The sequence below is a fragment of the Cynocephalus volans genome, chromosome 9, assembly GCF_027409185.1.
Source record: "Cynocephalus volans isolate mCynVol1 chromosome 9, mCynVol1.pri, whole genome shotgun sequence".
Lineage (NCBI taxonomy): Eukaryota > Metazoa > Chordata > Mammalia > Dermoptera > Cynocephalidae > Cynocephalus > Cynocephalus volans.
Genome location: NC_084468.1, coordinates 128,577,361 through 128,596,663, shown reverse-complemented (window position 1 = coordinate 128,596,663; position 19,303 = coordinate 128,577,361). Strand labels below are relative to the sequence as shown.

Here is a 19,303-nt window from a genome sequence, read left to right as displayed (position 1 = left end):
GACTCAAGCCTGGAAGCTTCTGAAAGAGAAGCTCAGCCCTCACCACTCCTTTAGCCCCTCTGAACAGTCAGGAGGTTTGGTGGTAGCATATCTGCACCTCAAAGGATGGGGAAACTGAGCCACAGAGAGGCCCAGGCTTTGACCGAGAGTGTCCAGCTAGAGCCTGATAAGGTGATGGAGCTGGGACTAAAATCCACCCTTCTAGAATCTGCCTAAATTACTTGTAGTGACCATGCAAACAACATATCAGTAGGTCCTGAGTGCTCACCACATGCTGAGTGCTCTTCCAAGCACTATAGAGAATGCAGAGCAAATGTTAAGATATGGTCCTGCCCCCTGAGAACCTGTGATCCAGTTGGATTACTATTATTTCCATGGCCCAGTGATGTTTTAATCATGTCTTCGAGCTCCAGATAGCAGCTGTCTCCCTTCTTCCTCATTAGTGATGGGCTGTTGGGTGGGCTTCCTTCTCCTGCTATGCCCCCAGCTTAGTCCTCACCTTCCTTGCCCAATAAAGAACCGGCACTTTCGGAGATACGTTTTAGGAGTACATATACATGTATATACACACGCACGCTCACACCCACACAACACGCACACACGCAGGCCTTCTTATCCTAACACCCTTTAATAAGCACGATTCTGACCCCTGTGACCTTTCTGTTTGCTGGAGGTAGCTCTCCCCCTATGAGCTGTTCTTTAAAACCTCTTAGCCTTTCTGCGTGTGCTTGGTGTGGTGCATGAAAAGTCGATTCTTTGTGTTGCTCCCATCTAGAGGGGAGGTCCGGAGGTTTAGACCTCTGCCCTGTCTGCTTGGGAATGGGGAGGGGTTGGGGGGTGGCGGGGGGCTGGAGGGGAAAGCCAGCTTATTTATTCCTGAACTTTCTCTGCTCCCCCTCATGAGGGCTAGCGTTGGCTGTTGCAGCCAGGAGCCCCAGAATAGGCTGAGCGACCTCGTCGGAGCTCCTCCTTAGCAGGGACTGCTCTAGCAGCAGTGGAAGCCGAGAGAGCCATCTCCCCCCTGAGAGGCGCAGGGCTGGGCTGGGCTGGGCTGGGCAGGGCAGGCCTTGGAGACCAGGCGGGGGGAGGGGGGTGAAGGAAGGCAGGTGAGGAGGGTAGAAACGTGGACTGCCGGAGCCTTTCTGGCTGAACGTCCTTTGCGTTGCTTCCCCCGGCAGGTGCCCATTCTGCATTTATTCCACCAACCGCCCCGCTGCCATGGAGTGCCACCTCAAGACCCACTACAAGATGGAGTACAAGTGCCGGATCTGCCAGACAGTGAAGGCCAACCAGCTGGAGCTGGAGACGCACACCCGGGAGCACCGCCTGGGCAACCACTACAAGTGCGACCAGTGCGGCTACCTGTCCAAGACCGCCAACAAGCTCATCGAGCACGTGCGTGTCCACACCGGGGAGCGGCCCTTCCACTGTGACCAGTGCAGCTACAGCTGCAAGCGCAAGGACAATCTCAACCTGCACAAGAAGCTGAAGCACGCCCCACGCCAGACCTTCAGCTGCGAAGAGTGCCTGTTCAAGACCACACACCCTTTTGTCTTCAGCCGCCACGTCAAGAAGCACCAGAGTGGGGACTGCCCCGAAGAGGACAAGAAGGGCCTGTGTCCAGCCCCCAAGGACCCGGCCGGCCCTGGGGCCCCGCTCCTGGTCGTCGGGAGCTCCCGGAATCTCTTGTCTCCCCTGTCGGTCATGTCTGCCTCCCAGGCTCTGCAGACCGTGGCCCTGTCGGCCGCCCACAGCAGCGGCTCAGAGCCCAACCTGGCACTCAAGGCTTTGGCCTTCAATGGATCCCCTTTGCGCTTTGACAAGTACCGGAACTCAGATTTTGCCCATCTCATTCCCTTGACAACGTTGTACCCCAAGAACCACTTGGATCTCACATTCCACCCTCCCCGGCCTCAGACTGCTCCCCCCAGCATCCCCTCACCCAAACACTCCTTCCTCGCCTATCTCGGACTAAGAGAAAGAGCAGAGACTGTCTGAGGGCAGCTGTGTTCTGTACCAAAAACAAAGAGACAAAGACAAACACACACAAAACTTAAACACAACCCCAGCAGGTGTATGTTGCTGCAAAACCTACAGACCCCCATGGGTCTGAACCACGTGTACTGTATATCTTTAGTAAGGAATAGAGAATTGGCTCTGTGTGTATACCTATTGCATTGACCTGAAAGCTGCTTTATCCAATCTTCAGAAAGGTGACCTACTGCATACTCTACCTTCAGAGGCATGCCTCCCCAGCCACCCACTCCCACTCTCAGCCCTTCTCCGTGCTTTTCTCTGAACGGAATTTTGTCTTGTTATACCCTAAAGAGAGTGTCCTTAATAGCAATCAGCACTTGTAAGCTTATATACTGGTGCATTTGGTTTTTCTGTTGGGTGAATGGGGTTGTGTGGGCATTTGTGGATTCTGAAAGAGAAAGCCGTGTGTCGTGTGCCATGACATTTCTATTGCACATTCTTTGTACTAGCTTCTTTAACAGCGATGGACATTCTTTTCCCTCCTGGGTTGTTCATCCACTACAGTCTCTCCCTGGGCTCCTTCATCCCCTTCTGTCTCTATTCTGTGGCTACAGAGTGGTAGGGCCTGGTGCTTGGTCGATGAAGGAACAGTAAACGTCTACAGTGCTGCTGGAGATTTCTGAGAAAGTGCTGGAGACCTTGTCCTCAGATCTCTTCTGGTGATGAAGATACAAGGAATCAAGTGACTGATCTGAAAGAAATATCTTGCAGCACTGCAGCTAACCTCACAAAACTTAAGTGTGTTTTGTGTGCGTGCCCATACATAGACAATGTGTATGGTGCACATACACAGTGCGTCATTTTTTTAAGGGCAGATTATATATATATATATGATGTATTAATTCAGTGGTTACCATTTGTTTGCAGGAGAAAAAATTTGTATGAGTGAAAAATTTTATGGTCGATAAATCCAGCCAAGGAGATTAAAAGGGGTTTGGATAAATTCTGGGTATAAATGCTCAGACTAAAAAAAAAGAAACAGCAGTTTTGCACAGTGCTTTGGTCTTGCACTAGTTTTTGTTTCGCATCTGAAGAAAAAAAGTGAAATAAAAGGAAGAAAATGTACCTTTTTTATGGAATGAGTAGAATGTATGTTTGAAAATTTAGCCACAACCTCTTTGACATATAATGACACAACAAAAAGGTGCTGTTTAGTCCTATGGTTCCGTTTTTGCCCCTGAGAAGTTTCCATTGTGTTTGCAGATCCTCTGGCTTATAGCGATATCCTCCATGTTATTAGTAATTCTCTATTCCATTTGTTAACGCCTAGTAGATGTAACCTGCTAGGAGGCTAACTTTATTCTTATTTAAAGCTCTTATTTTGTGGTCATTAAAATGGCAATTTATGTGCAGCACTTTATTGCAACAGGAAGCAGGTGTGGATTGGTTGCATAGCCCTTTGCTAATCTTGAAAAGTAATGGGAGATTTTAAAAGAAAAAAAAGGAAAAAATCTTTGGCTAAATATGTTCCTTGCTTGTATTTTTAAAGACAACAGAATTTCCAGTATGAAAAAGGCTGAAAGAGCAGAAGGAATGTGCTTTGTACATTAATGGGAAGTTTGGAATATAAAAGTTTATATATTATTTATCTATTGAAGAACTGGTGTACGGGAGGAGCGCTTTCTTACCGTGTTACCATTTTCCATCATGTGTTATTCTAGCGTTGGGATTTTTTTTCCCTCGTGTTTCACCAGGGGAAAATAAAAGCATCCCTAATTTTCTTCCCCTAGTCAGTTTGCTTCATCAAAAGCCCCCTGGAAAAGAGTACAGTTCTACAGGAAGCCAGAGACTGTACTGCCTGTTCCCACCATGGTCTCCCCCTCTCCTCTTCATACCAACCCTCCTTCCCCCAGGCCTACGCTCCTCTTCACCAGCCATCCAGCCATGGTTGGGGAGGCTGCTGGTGCCCTGGCAAACCTGTTTACACTAAAGGAGATGTCCACAGGGCAGGGAGGCCCAACCAGCTTGGGCAGGAAGCTCCCAAACCCTCAGTCATCCTCCAGCAGAGACCCTTGCACTTGGCTGTGTTTAGAACGTTGTTCAACCTCGCCATGTCAATGTCTCAGTAAAAGACACTATAGACAGTTATGGACAATACACTCCAAGAATACTGGGCTCATGGGTGGGTTGGTTTTTTAAAATGTCATGTCTTTATCCCCATATAATGGAGAATGTGCCACTTGGCTAATAATGTGTTTTCAAAATTACAAGTTCAGTGATGACAGGAAAGAGGGCCATGGTGATCCCACAGAGGCTGGCAGAAAAGGTGAATCACACTTAAGCACCAGCAGGTTAAAAACCTAAAAGGGTGACCCTGACAATTAGGACTATAGGTTTTACAGCGTGCCACTTGTGCAATAGGAGGTCCTAGGCTTGAAATTTTCAAGAGTGACAGGGGTGATGGAAGGAGACGTTTATTGCTCAAATGCCATGCATTTCACTGCTTGCCACTGAACTTGTATTTGAATGACTTAGTAATGCTTAATATAATTGGGCAACTTTTTTAGCACTTTGGAAAGAGTCATCAATCTTTCTGGTAAATTATAAAAGTTTTCTGAGTGAGAAAAGGTGTGTTTGGAGTTCGTTTGACTTTTTATATTATTATTGTTATTAATAAAGAAAAAAATCTACAGCATTTTTCAGACTCCACCTAGATAATATATACCCCTGAATTTGGTTTGCAGTTTGAAACTCAGGGAAGGATGTGTTCCCTAGATATCCTTTCCGTGTAAAACACTAACATCTTTGAGAAATTCACCTACCAACTAACTTCAATTCTGTTTTCACTATGCATTCTTCAATGAAAGCTAGCTTATTTTTCCATATAGTACTGCAGTTAGGGTTCTCAGCACTTTCTTCTGTCCTTTTTTTAACTCTTCATATTATGTTCAGATGATCATACTGTCAAGGTTTGTGTACATTACTGAAAATTTGTATTGTATAAAGCTTTTTGCATTACAAGGCTGTACAGGGTCATTTTGACAGTAACTGGTATATTCCTTTGCATCTTATGTTGCATTGCCAATTTCTAGTGTATCCAGTTTGAAAGTATAATATACTCTAATTAAAAAAAAAAAAAAAAAAACGGTTGGCTATACTTATGTTTCTTTTTCTTTCTTGGTTGCCATCCTTGACTATTTGTAAGTCTCAGCATTTTGCTTGTCTTGTGTTGTTCTGTTTTTTACTTTTCAGGGTATTTTAATCAGATTTCAGAAATGTTCACTCCTAGTTTGTAACTGTTATAAAATGCAAGTTTTGAACAGCCATGGTTATAATGCAAACTGTTATGTAAGTCATTAATGGCCATTACAGTTGAGAGCATATCCATCATTCAAGGCAGTGGCAGGCTGGTTCCTTCCTGAAATTATTTAGTGACATTTAAAAGTGTTCACCAGCCTTACCCTCTTCTGCTTAACATCGTTTTATTGAACCCATAGCCAAAGGGGGAAAAAACAAATTAATAATTCCATTTTTCTTAATGAAGTTGGACAACTATGAGATTATGGTATGTTTTGCAAGCTAAATAATAATCTGTCCAAGCAAGGAATAATAGTTCACCATTCAAGGGAAGGTACCAGAGAAAAACTGAAACCAAAAAAAAAAGATGAAAAGCACACTAAGTTAAAACAATATTTTTAAAAAACTCATTTTAAAATTCTGTCTGAGATGGGCCGAGCCCGTGGCGCACTCGGGAGAGTGCGGCGCTGGGAGCGCGGCGACGCTCCCGCCGCGGGTTCGGATCCTATATAGGACTGGCCGGTGCACTCACTGGCTGAGTGCCGGTCACGAAAAAGACAAAAAAAAAAAAAAAAAATTCTGTCTGAGACCTTCCTCATAAATCTGTGATCGTTGATAAAAATATATAAAGCAACAGAAGAGAATGTTTTGCGTGGTTCACAACTTGCATACTTACAAATATAACTTATTTCAAGAAATTGTGAACCACTTCACTCTCACATTAAAAAAGATCAAATTTACTTTGTAAAAAATGTGATAATATAAGAGAAGCCACTTTGAAAATGACCAGTCACTAATCAGACACTATTTTCTCCATCATTTTTTCATTCAATAGCTGTTTTTTAGATGATTGAATCAAGTTTTTTCATTTAATTCAAATACCAGTTTTGTTTGGTGGTGGCTGTACTTATTGAAAATATTAAAATAAGCCAGACTTCTTTGATTTTTGCTGGGACTACAGACAGGAGTAGCTTCTCATTTTGTATGCACGTTTCCTTTTTCCTTAGACTCCATAGCTACATCATGTTTTCCCTGTGGTTGAGAATAGCCAGCAATGTAAAGAAAATAATCATTAGTTTGGGAGTCATTCTCCCTGTAATGGACTTCCAGTGACCTTGAGGAATGGTCTGCGAATAGAGCCTTCATGACAAGACAGACTACGTCCTCACTTACCTAGAAACATTGTATATGGACCTGGGCATCTCCAAGCCAGTCATGTGGCCTTTGTCTGAATTTTAATCCAAGATCCTAGATACTTTTTCTACTGTCATCCGACATAAATAATGTTTTAAGCAAAAACTCAAGGCCATGTTTTCTATAATATGTCCGCAGCTTGTTGATTATTTGGTGGCCACCAGCAAACCATGCCTGACATTTAACAGAGCAGCAGCACTGGTCACAGGGTTACAAGGAGAAATGGCAAGGCTTGGTGAGTGCATGTCTCTCCTTTTCCACAGTTGGAAACATCACCTTAGAACTCTTGCCTGCCAAAGGCCATGTGGGCTTGGGAACAATTTGCCAGGGGAAGGCACATCTTGTTAGTTGCCAAAACATGGGAATCAAATTGCCTCAGTGCTGCAACCCGTGGGGAGGAAGGAGAGACAAGGAGCTCAGCGCACGTAAGATGGGGGGGGAGAAAAGGAAGGGGCCAGCAGCTAAGTGATTTCTTCCAGGCTTCCAGAAGACAGAATGTAAAACTGGAATCCTTCCCAATAGCAGCTTAGAACCTGTGAGCAAAATCACAGATAAAAGGGCACCCTTGGAAGTCCAGGCTCCATTCTAAGGAGCCATCAATCACAAATATTCAAGATACTCCAGCCAACATGCTTACTTACATCATTCCTTCAGAATAGAAGGGTCCTGCACAGAGTGGGGTTTATTTTGTGAATAACTACAACTAAGCAGGCAAATGTCCATACAGCAGGCCCTGGAGTAAGTGAAGTGCAGTGGCTCCCAGGGACCAAGAGACTCCATTCTTCCCCAGATCAAGGTCTGAGTGACCTCAGGTTAGTAATCAAGATCTCTTCTTTATGAGGTAGTAGATCTTCTGTTGAAAATTCTTTCTTTTAGTTGGGTCTGTAAAACAGGAAAATTCAAATCCTGCTCGCATTGGTAGGAACTGCAAAAGGGAAGATGAAAACCAATTGCATTAACCCTCAGAATTCCTTTGTGGTACAGTTGGTAAGTATTAGTTCATTAATTCTAGGTTTCCAATAGAATTGTAGACTTGGAGTAGAGAATCTACATCAATTCACACTTCAATATTTCCCTTACACCAGTCCCTGCAGATGGGTTTCTACCCTGTTTTATAAGAATATCTGGATTACATATAACATTTTCCAACCATGAGGGACATTACCATGGAGTCAGACTACTTGAGTTGAAGCCTGGCTCAGAAACAAACTAGGCGTGTGATTATGACATGCCATTAAGCATCTTATAAAAAGAGTGGTTGTAGGCAGAATCCTTGCAAAGCAGTTGTACTGAAAATGGCACCTCAATGTTTCAAGCCACAACAAGCTCAGGAGAAAAAATGTGACTAAAAATATTTTTCTGCCCACTTCAGAGTTTGAAAGGTCTAAAATGTTTCTCTTCTGATTAGAGCTAAAGCACCATGCTTGTATTGTGTGCGGTCATCTTGAAGTTGGCTTAAACATATTTTACCAAACTGTGGGTACTTAACCTAGTTACATGAGTTAGGGGTTAGCCATGTGGGGATGGAGAGGTTTTTACCCTTCCCACCTTCCTCTCTCTATCTCTGCGCCCCCATACACCTGACTGCTTCCGGCCTCCTCCTGGTGACTAGTGCAATTGTGACCACCAGCTCTCTGCTGACCACCTTTCAAATGTTTTCCACAGAAGAGTAAATGGTTTCTTTGACTTTAGTTTTAGCATAATGAAAGAATATCCTAAATATTCTTATTCTGCAGCTTGTTTAAAAAGACTGTCACCCCAAGAACTTTTAAGTACATTATGAAAGTTAGCTCCCAGACCCTTCCATTGTATGGAAAGGCTCCTATGTGTTTACAGAGACACAGGGAAGTAACTGATCTGTCTCCATTATCAGACAAATAAAGAAGAAAGAGTGTACACCAGGCTGGGACTGAGGAAAGATATCCAGCCATCCTCTGACCTGAACGTAGGGCCCCACCCAAACCATCCCAGAAAGGTAACATTCAGATCTGAAGGATTTCCAGACAGGGAGATGCCATCAATTGGCTTCAATGTTCTAAAACTCCTATTTTTATTTTAACTGCAACTCATAATTAGCAGTCCATAGACTTTTCAATGTTTATTTTAAAGGACCACAAAGCCCCCGTCCCTTTATGTCCCACTGCAAACCAGAATGTCTGTTAGAATATTCTCCATGCGGTGGGTTCAATCAGCATTTGTAGCGAGCGAATATCTCTGTCATCTGTCTATCTATCTAATCTTTATCCATCTATCCATTTTCTGGGTTCCCTAAAAAGCAGAGCCCTGAGAAAAGGGCTTGTGTGCAGTCATTTATTTTGGGAAAACATTCAGGAACCCAAGTGGGGATCTACAAAGAATGAAGCAGGTAAGAAGCAAAGCCAGTTCCAGGGTGCATTGGGGAGCTAGCGATTGCTGTGGACAGCTGGACTGCAATCCCTGTGGGGACCCTCAGAAAGGGCTGTGTAAATGTATCTCAGAACTGACAGCCCAAGGATAGAAGAGGGAACGGGCTAGAGTAACCGCAAAGGGTGTTAGTTAACTCCCTTGCATTTCCAGGTTTGCCCATGACAGAAAGCCTGAGTAGGTTACCACAGGCAGCCACAGAGGTGGCAAAGAAGCTTCAAGGTAGATGCAAGAGCTGCTTGATGAAGCAGGGGTGAGGGGCTGTCAATCACACCTGACCACAGCTGGTTGCTACAGCAAAGGCTGAAGTAAGAAGGTGAGTTTGTGAGGTGGAAAACAAGAGGTGTCCAATAAAATGGTCATATTTGGTGTGAATGTTGCCATCATTTTAGCCTCTAGGCCAATGTTGGCTATCCACCCAACCTGCTGGGTTAGCTCAAAGATCTGTCCCTTTCCCCTACCTCCTGAGAAGGACTGATGGAGCTGGGCAGAGCCAAGGACAGGGTTGGGTCATGATGCTACGCAATGCAAGAGCTGGCACATGAGAAGCAGGTAAAGGCTCTCTCATCCATACGGCAGGGTCTCTCTTATCTGGGGTTTGCTTTTGGGTTTCTCTAATGGGATGGAGATCTGCTAGGACTCCTTCAGAGGAAGCCACTTGACAGGGATGTGGGCTGCCTCCCACCTCAGAGGCTCTCCTTGACCTGGGAAAACCACGAGAGCCTAAAAGCGACCAAGGGGGAGGAGCCTATGGGACCAGCCTCAAGTCCAAGCAAAAGGCACCCTGGTGGCTCTCACAGGTTCCCAACTTACCATGAAAAGGGGTTCAACAAAGAGGCTGGGGGCCATACCCCAGCTAGGAATAAGATTACATTCACCTGGTGTTTTCTCTGGGCATAACCTCCCTCAGGAACCTGGGGCTGGACAGGGAGTAGCTACCCTCATGGAAAACAGCTAACCGAAAGTTAAAATATTCACGATATGTGTCTTTTCTGTTTCTTTTCATCTCTGACAGACAACTAGTAGTCCTTTTACTAATGGAAGATTGGAATAAACATGGACTCATCAGTTCATGGATGGTTACATAAATATATAGAATGTATATATAAAGGATGCATACAGTATATACATAGTAAAAATATAAACATAATAAATAAGTATGTGTGTGAGCATCCAGAAGGAAGTTCATCAGTTTTATTATTCTAAGATTCAAATTAAAAGACAATATTTCTCATTTTTCCTTTGTACTGCTAAAAATAAAAACAGGTTGATGAAAGAGTCTAACATATGAAAAGAATAATTAAGGGTCAAAGAAATCGCATAATCAGAATACCCCCTTGCCCATCTTTTCTATAATTAAATAAATGGGCACAGCAATGGGTCATCACTGTACTATCAGTCAGGGCCCCGTCTCTTTACGGCATCAGACAATAGACAGAGCAGCAGCAATAGCTAAATATGCAGGAATCTTGGTTACACAAAGAAGCCATGTATCTTTTTAAATGGGCAGAATAATAATTTCCTGCTCAAAGACTTTACAATTTAACTTGTCTGCTTGTGGATAAGAGCCTACATGTGTACATGTATAATTTTGTGTCACAGGGTCCTTTGTTTAAATATGATGCTCTCACATGACCCATAATGCATTGCCTCCCTTATCATTATTTGGGTTGTCTTCACAACCCAAAGATGCCATGCCAGCTGAACACGTTCCAAAGCACCTCCAAGCCCACCCTACCAACCACTTCTCTCCCCCAGACTCTCCTTCTATTCTAACCTTGACCAATGTCTCCCTGTCCTTTTCATTTATTATTTAATGAGTAACAAATATGTGGAAAGTCATGTGCTAGCAGCCAGTAAGAAATGGAGATAAATAAGATTCATTTCCTAGTTTTAAGGCATTTACCAACCAATAGGAGAAATACATGTTTAAGCAAATGCATTATAATGCCAGAAAAAAACACACACAAATTGCTGTGGAAATACTGAATAAAGAGCTACCAGTTCTAACAGGGATGGGAAAAGGCTTCGTGGAGGATGTAGTATGCAAACTTCAATCTAAAGAATAAGTAGGATTTTTGTAGGCAGCACAGGTGAGGAGAGCATTCCAGACTGAGGGAACAGCTTGAGTAAAGGCAAGAAGGTAAGAAATTGTTTGGTGGATTCTGCCTTGTCGGAAGGTTACAATAAAACCAAACAGCATGTGTAGGGATTCAAACCCCTTGTCAAGGAGACTGAACATCTACGCCACACTGCAGGGAAAAACAACTAATGAAAAATTTTGAGGAGAATGGTATGATCAGACCTGAATTTTAGGAAGATAATTGTAGCAGCACTAAGAAAGGAAGACTCAAAAGGCAAAAAAGACAGAGACAAGGTGTGTTCAAAATGTCCTAAACTGAAGTCATCATCTTCTCCCTCAAATCTGCCCCTTACCATGCATCCTTAGCCCCAGTGAGGGCACCCCCATCCTCCAGGTTACCCCAGCTACAAAACTGGGGGTCAGCTTTGCCCCCTTCCATCCTGCCTCCTTCTTTCTCTTCCTTCCTCTCTTTGGACAGCTAATCCATCACACAGTCCTGTTTATTTTATCTGCCACATATTTTATGACTCTATCCTGTCTTTTCTATTCTTAACATCCTGGTGCAGGTCCTTCGCATCTTCACCAGGTGTATCACGACAGTTTCCTGTCTGGATAGGACATTCTGGTGTAAAGACTGAAAATTCATTCCAGAGCTCAGAAGAAAGTTCACGATCAGACTTGCAGGTGCAAAGATGATATCTGAAGACAGCAGAGTGGGTGATAACACCACGACTGCAACAGCAGCTGCAACAACAACAACAAAGCCACCGAAGACAGAACCTTGGGAGATCCCAAATTTAGTGCAGGGGGATGAGGTGGAGCGGACAACACAGGAGAATGAGAGGAAATGATCAGAGGAGCTGTAGACAAGCACGACATTGCTAGAGAAGCCAAGGATAGAGAGACTTTTATGGGAAATTGTATGGAAGGATGAGTAGAGGGGGGTGAATCTCATAGCCTTCACCAATTTGATGATCCTCGGTGACCTTTAAGGATGCGGTTTCAGTGACAGGTTGGGAGTGGAAACCAAATTTTAACAGATTAAAGAATGAGTCCACATTGAGAAGCTGGTGACGAGGAGAAAGTCTACCCTTGTATTAGGTTTGGTAGTGAAAGAAATAAAGTTCGTGCACACCCAGCTCTTGCCAAAAGGTGTAAAACTTCCCTGCTCTCTCAGGGAAATCTAACTTTTTCCTATTTTCTCCTTCACATTCCTTCAAAAAAGAGAACAGTAAACTGCTGTCATAATCTCCAGCCACACTCCAAACCAATTTTCCATATCTCTTGGGTATCAACTCATCCTCTGAAGTGCGGGCAGCAGTCTTTGTACCATCCCTGCTATTGCTGTCTGCCAAGACCAGTTTCTGTTAGCCAAAGACAGCCAAAGGAAACAGGGGCTCAACAGTTCCTATCTGGAAAAATGAAGGCTTAGAAAAGAATATGCTAGATCTCTAAAAATTTGATGCATATGTCTAGGAAGCTCAGACTCAGTCACCAAAATTAGAGCCAGCAGGTAAGCCTTGAAGCTTAAAAGAGGTCGTTTGTGTTGGAGCCTGGTCTCATGTTCTCCTGACTAGCTGTCTCTTTCTGATGCACAGCAAACCCAACCTCTGTAGAGAGGAACAGATCTCAAATTCTTCTAGGCTGTGCACCACTTCAGCTGGGAGAAAGAGCTATAGCTCGATTATCCTGCCCATGCTTGCTGCCACCTCACTAACAGGAGAAAAATAACCCTCATCAGATAGAAAGGGAAGAAAGGTACTGGGTGTTTGAGATAGAAATGAAATAATCTGGTTTTTATTAAATATCATGAGAAAATTATTAATTCATGCCCGAAACACAAATATAAACATCATATTGCAAGCATTTATTCTGAAGGAGGCCATCTGGCGGAGCTTCACAGACCACACTTTGAGAAGCACAGTGTCTGTGTCACCATGGCGGGCTCTTCCATTAGAGGGGCAAATCCAGAGGAAGTGAAAATTTAAGGGTTTTGAGGAGAGTACTTTGCAGTAATGACATCTGCTAGAAACTTATCACATGTTCACTAGACGTGGGCCTGCTTTTACAAATGCTGTTTTATGAAAACCTAAATTTTCAAAACAAGGGGTGGTTATTATTTCAGAATCCCTCTCTTTAAAAATGGTTTCTTCCCTTGGGCACTGAATTCCAGAAGCGTACTTACATACAAATGTATAGAGCATTAATTGTTTAACATAAAGGTTGGAGAGAAGATGAAGGGGAATGTAGGAAATATAAGGAGTCATGATTAATTGCAGATTAAACAAAAAAGGAAAATACAGAGTCTTTAAATTACCAAGTAATTTTTTTTTTTTTTTTGTAAAATGCAGTTTTGAAACTCTCACACTGTCACATTTTTTGCAGAAAGGGATAGCAATATTTGGAAAGCATTTCCTCCTCTCTGGAAATGGATAGAGCACTGGTTACATACAAAGCAGAGGAAACCTTGCATTCCAGAAAAGAAAAAACACTGATGGCAACTTAAAGAAATGGCCTGATTCCCTTGAGAATCCAAGTGAACCACTTTCGTCTGGCTGCTCTCCATTCTCAGGGGACCCCTGAACTTAGTTGTGTTTGCATCTGCTGCCCTCATTTACTCAGAGATGCTATCATTGGTTGGATATCAGTTCCACATTGAGCCTTTCTCAAATCTCCCTTCTCTGTCTCACATCACCTCCAATGGGCGGACCTAGAGAATCTACAGAATGAATTCCTCAGTCTAGAATAGTAAGCTTCTGTGGAGGTCAGCAGAGCTTGACCTTGATAGCTTTTCAGTACTTGAGAGTTCCTTCCCACCTTGGTCCTACACAAGACCATCAGGCACCCACCCACTGAAGTTCAATCACTATGTATGGAGTCATCTGTGTTAAAATGACACACTGCATTCCTACTTACTCAGGCAGAGGCTATGCATGTCTCAAATTCTAGTCAGAACAGGGGCACCTGACAACTAGAAACTCCGTGTTTGTCAGGGGTGTTGGGACTGTGGCTACTCAAACTATCCTTATTTTTTAGCGAGGAGACTGAGTACTTCACATTATACAGGCTGCATATGTTTACTGTCTCATCACATCAAACGCTTTTATGTGTATATTAGAAGTGGAAGAAAAAGCCCTCATGTAATCCAAATCTCCTAGGAGAATTCGGACCCCCAATGATTATTCTTATATTTCTTATACTTTTAAAAATTTAACAACTATATTTAGTACTTTTTAAAAGGTAATATATGCCCGTGATAAAATAAAAACCAATTCCATGGTTATGTCTCAGGAAGAAAGTGAAAAGAAGTATAACTTGATTTTGTGTCTTCTGCCTTCATTTGCTTAGAGTTGCTATTGTTAATTGAATATCACTTCCTGTTTCAGTCTTTCCCAAATCTTGCCCCTCTATGCCACACATCAACTACAATGGGTGGACCTAGAGAACCTATAGAACAAAATCCTCAGTCTAAAGACTTATATGTCTGGGGAGGCTGGCAGAGCTTCACGTGCAGATCTTAAGCTAAGACTTCAAACCTGCTATAAGTTTGGCCACTGTGCTGTCTTTTCTGTCCAAATCTATAATCTATCCATGACAACTCATCTGGTGAGAAATTAAATTACCTAATAAGTGAAAAAAAAAATTGTCTGGGCTTCTTATAAGCTATTAGCCATAAAGAGAATATTTAGGTAGGTAGATGACAGATGGGTAAGATAGAATGAGAGTTATAGAAAAACAGCAGGACTTTAGAGCATCTAATTTTATTTCCTTATTATATCGAAAAGGAAACTGGCCTGGACAGTGTGGGAAAAGGTAGGAAAAGAGAGACAGAGTAAGAGAAAGATATTTGCTTAATCATTAAAAATCACAGTAATTGTTTATATAACTCATATTAACCCAAGGCAGTCTTGTGGTTCAGTCTCAGTATCAAATCACAGAAACAGTCATCCCACAGAAAAAAAATATATAATGAACAGCAATTCAAGTCTTAGTCTCTCCATGACACACCAAAGAAGGGAGTATGTTTTTAATGTACAGCCAAAGATGTTAAAAATCATCTTTAGACATTTTTCTTACTTAACTAACAATGAATCCCTCTAACTCTTACTCTTCTCTCTCTATAACCCCTTAAAATTCCTCCCAACACTCAGGCCCACACTCCCTTTCCTCTCTTCCTCAGCACTTTATCATATAGACCAATTTAACCTTTCTGGTTTCCTCCTCCCCACCCCACATTCTAGAACTAAAGAAAGACCTGAGCCCTCACATTAAAAGAGCCTATCAGTTCCATGGAGAATAAACTTTAAAAATAAACTCATACATAGCAATATCAAAATATAACTCCAGAAATATTAAGGTGAAAATACAATGGGATACAGAAAAATTACCTACAAAGGAATGAGATTCAGATCGACAGAAGATTGCTCATCTACCACAGCAGTTTCAAGAAAATAATGAAACAATAGCTTAGAAATGATCAGGAAAAATAAATTTGAACTTAAGAGTTCTATAACAAGCCAAATTAAATCTCAGAGACAGAGATCAAAGTAAATTCTCAGAAACACAAGCCCTCAGAAAAATGTAGTACCCACCCACTGACAAAGAAGGGAGAGAGAACAAAAGAAAACCTACCAGAGGATGTACTCCAGCAAGAAGAAAGATGAATCCAAAAGGCAATCACGGATTATAAGCAATAAAGAAGAATGTATTCATGTTTTATTTTTGTAATTAGAAAGTCATCTTTTTCAAAAGTTGGGGAGAACGGAAGGTAGAAAACACAATTTAATTCTTTACTTTTATTTCCATTCTACTTTACCTTTGCATAATATGTCATTACAGTTTAAAAATGCTTTCAGATAGATTGGCAGTAGCCAGAAACACAGGACTGACAAAAATATGTTTTAATAGGGAACCATGTTAGGACAAGTATTATTTCCAATAAAATTTGGAAATGCAATCCCTGAGTCTAATAATACACTTCTTGCCATGGAAATTGGCTGCCTTCTACAATCATGATGACAATGTCAGTGGGTCTGAAGAGGGCCGATGAACATGAAATTGAGTAGACTGATGGTTTTTCTTACTCTGCCTACCAAGCTGTACTAGATTATAGATTGGTAGACAAGGAGACAAAGGGAGGTAAGAACAATACTATTTCGACCAGCTGATGCACTCAGAAGGGACTCATGAGATGCTCATTCTGTGACATTTATGGACTAGAGGACTCTCGTTGCCAGGGTGTAGCAGGAGGACCACCACTCTGCCCAGAGGCCCTCTAATAAAAGATCTTAGGCTCCACCAAGGCTTCTGTTAAGAGGTTCATGGTGCTATTGCCTATGTCATAAGCCATGAATGTAGGGCTTGGAATCTCTCACTTGAACTTTTTTACGCTATCCCTGATGTGTGCCAGAAAAACAGCAGCTGCCAAAAAGCAGACATTTTCCTGTCTCTAAAAATAAAATGCTGGCAACACTTCAGGTGCCTGTGCCAAGACCTGGCCCTTCCCGGGATAAACAATAGGTGGCCAAGCCAATCAGAGGCGAATATTGAGTCCCGAAGTAGGCCTGTGTCCAGCCTGACATGCCTAGGACAGGGCATGTGCAGCTACAAAGCCAGGAAGCCAGAGGGGCCCTCCCTCCTCCACAGCTGAGGAAGGGCAGCTGCTGCCTCCTAGCCAGGGGCCAGGTGTGGCTGAGAGGGGCAGGCCTCAGGTTCTACCAGAGACCTTGACTCAGCTGAGGTCACAGAGCACCCACCAGGTCCCGTCCCCAGAATCCTGGGGCACATAGTGAGAGACCTGAGGGGCCTGTGAGATCCTTCCAGAGAAAGCTCCCTGGGAAGGAGAGTTTCATAAGCATCCATCTGCACTCGTCACTCAGAGCTGTTGCTCATCGCCTGTCAAAACCCATCATGCCCAGCTGAGAGACCTCACCTGCTAGATACAGGCCCAACAAAGCCACCTTAATATACGAATGCTATAATGACAGTCAGCGTGCCCACCCTAATTGCCTCCCAATTTGTCGAATGTTTCTACAGCATAGGTTCAAGCCCCTATGCCTAGTCATTAGGGTTCAAATCTTTCCTTGACAATATACTGGGCTTTTTGCTGATTTGGGGACTTAAGAGAGCTAAGAGGGAGTTAGGGGAGGAGAGGGCCTAAATATAGCAAATATTTGCAGGCATAATCACTCCATAAACATGCTTCAGTGGAACAGAGTGTAGGGCTGATCCAGATGACAGATGTCACTCACCCAGGTGTCACATCATAAACAAAACTGAATGAGCCCATTCTCCTGCGGAACCAGAGTGACGCCTGTTCACACTATAAATATTTATGAAGTCATCGCCCTTAAAAGACTTTATTTTTCCAGGTAAGCAGAATTTAATGAAAAAGCTAGGCAGAGCTTTTCCTGCAATCATGGAATAGTGGCCACAGCTTTTCAATGGTTATTCCATGGAAAGGAAAAGAAAGAAGAAAAGAAAAAACAAGCCCCCATTCCACGAGGCTGCTGCATGGAGATCTCATTTATGCCAGTCAAGGTTCATTCTCTTACAAAAAGTGACAGCTTTTTCTGGGGTGGTAGAAACCAGAAGGAGCACTATGGGTTCCATTCAACCCAAGGCTGTGTAATGAAGGGAGCACAAACATATCCTTGTCAGCCAGGTTCAGACCCCTCCCCACAACCTTCACTAGGAGAGATATTCTCCTTAGTGCTCTCAGCAGTCTCAGTCTCTTAGTAACAGAAAGTATGTACACCTCACTCCATTACTATTTGAAAAGAATTCTCAGAATGTGAGGATGTGTACTTGGGTGTCTCTCTGGGTGTTTATGCAAAGTCCACCACTCTTGTTCTGAATTACTCTTCCTGATTGCATTAGGAATGGCACCACAAAAGCCCCACCAATATCTAACAAGCTTTTCTGCTGCTCCACACACTACTGCAAAGAGCAAACATCCTATCTGCTCCCAGGAGCACTCTTACACCCTCCTCCTCCAAGGCACCAGGCAATCCTGTGACCTAAACTCCCAAGCCATTGTCTCTGCTACAATGCATGCAAATTTTCATGTCACTTTGCAGCTTACGTGTTATTCATGTCCTAAATGCACCCGAGCCCTTGCCCAAATCCATCAAACCTTCTTCTTTCCCAGGGATGGCCTTTTGACTGGGCTCTCCTCCCCTCCAAACGCCAGGGTGGCCCCTGCTGCGTTAAACTGGATTGGCCTGGCTGGGAAAGGTTGATGATAGTGTGGCCCTAGATTCGGGGAAGTCTTGTTCCACAAAGAACAAGAGTTTCTGGTTTTGTGAAATGAGTCACAGCCTGCCTTGACCACGTCTATCTGGAGAGGCCAGGGCTGCCATGTATGGTCTGTGCTCCGTGCCACCCACCTCTCCATGTCAGCCTGAGTTCTTTGCCAGGACAGCCTGAGTCATAAAGCTCAGCACATTCCTTAGGCATTGGATAGTCTTTCTTTGTTATTACTTCGCTTTTGTTTTATGCAGCACCTGGTTTCATTTTAAAAACCCAAATAAAATCACATGGTCAGGGCAGGGGTGGGGGGAATGGAAGGAAGGCAAAGGCAAAGAAAGAAGGGGGCAAAACCTAGGTTAGAGGAAAGAAGAAAGGGCTGTAACTCCCCAAATAGGCAAGACCCAGGGCAGGACAGAGACGGAACTGCAGATGAAGGGAAGGCTAGAGAGAGGACATTCCATAAATGAATTGAGTTTGACTGTATATGATAAAAATCCTTTGGCTGTATATGATAAAACACTTGATGTCCAGGTCTCTTTCCCGTCCCCAAATTGGGCTGCAGCATCGAGTTAGTACCTTTCTCCTAAGCCATGTGAGCTTCCCTAAGCCCCTCCACATTGAGTGTCCTCAATAAACTAGCAGACTTACCTTTGATGAATTTAAGGAACATTCCAGTTATCATAGCCTGCTCCCTCTTTTTTGGACCACAAACCCTAACCCATGTGAGGGAGTATTTTTCCAAAGCTAACATTTGCTTTTGCTTTTGCCTTTTGAGGGTAGAGGAATCGGGGACAGGCAAGAGAGAAGGTATAGCCCAACCACACCAGTGCTGCTGGTCAAATTGAATTTCTGTGGCCACGTTATTTTTGTAAACCCATCTGTAAAGGGACATTGATTTTTAGAATTAAAACAGAATCCTAATAAGCTAAGCCCTGCATACATTAAAAAACAAATACTGAGTGAATGAATGGTAATATTACCATGGAAAACGGTTTTCCTGGAGTAGTAAAGCATAGTAATCACAGCATAAGACCGGGACCGCTGGGTCCTAGGCTGGGAACGTAAACAGAGGCCTTCACCTCCTCGGCCCGAGATTCT

At 43.2% G+C, this 19,303-nt stretch overlaps 1 protein-coding gene across 3 annotated transcripts in view; it reads left to right on the top strand.

Annotated features, from left to right (window-relative positions):
- The window catches only part of ZNF827 (zinc finger protein 827), a 163,792-nt gene extending 158,772 nt beyond the window's left edge, over positions 1–5,020 (top strand). Inside the window, exon 14 of one of the 3 annotated variants that reach the window (XM_063108280.1) lies at positions 1,179–5,020. In XM_063108280.1, the coding sequence (XP_062964350.1) occupies positions 1,179–1,998 (820 nt within the window). In that variant the 3' untranslated portion in view covers positions 1,999–5,020. The remainder of the gene's footprint in view (positions 1–1,178) is intronic. The other 2 variants (XM_063108278.1, XM_063108279.1) reach the window with 2 other exon arrangements.
- The last annotated feature ends 14,283 nt before the right edge of the window (positions 5,021–19,303 follow it).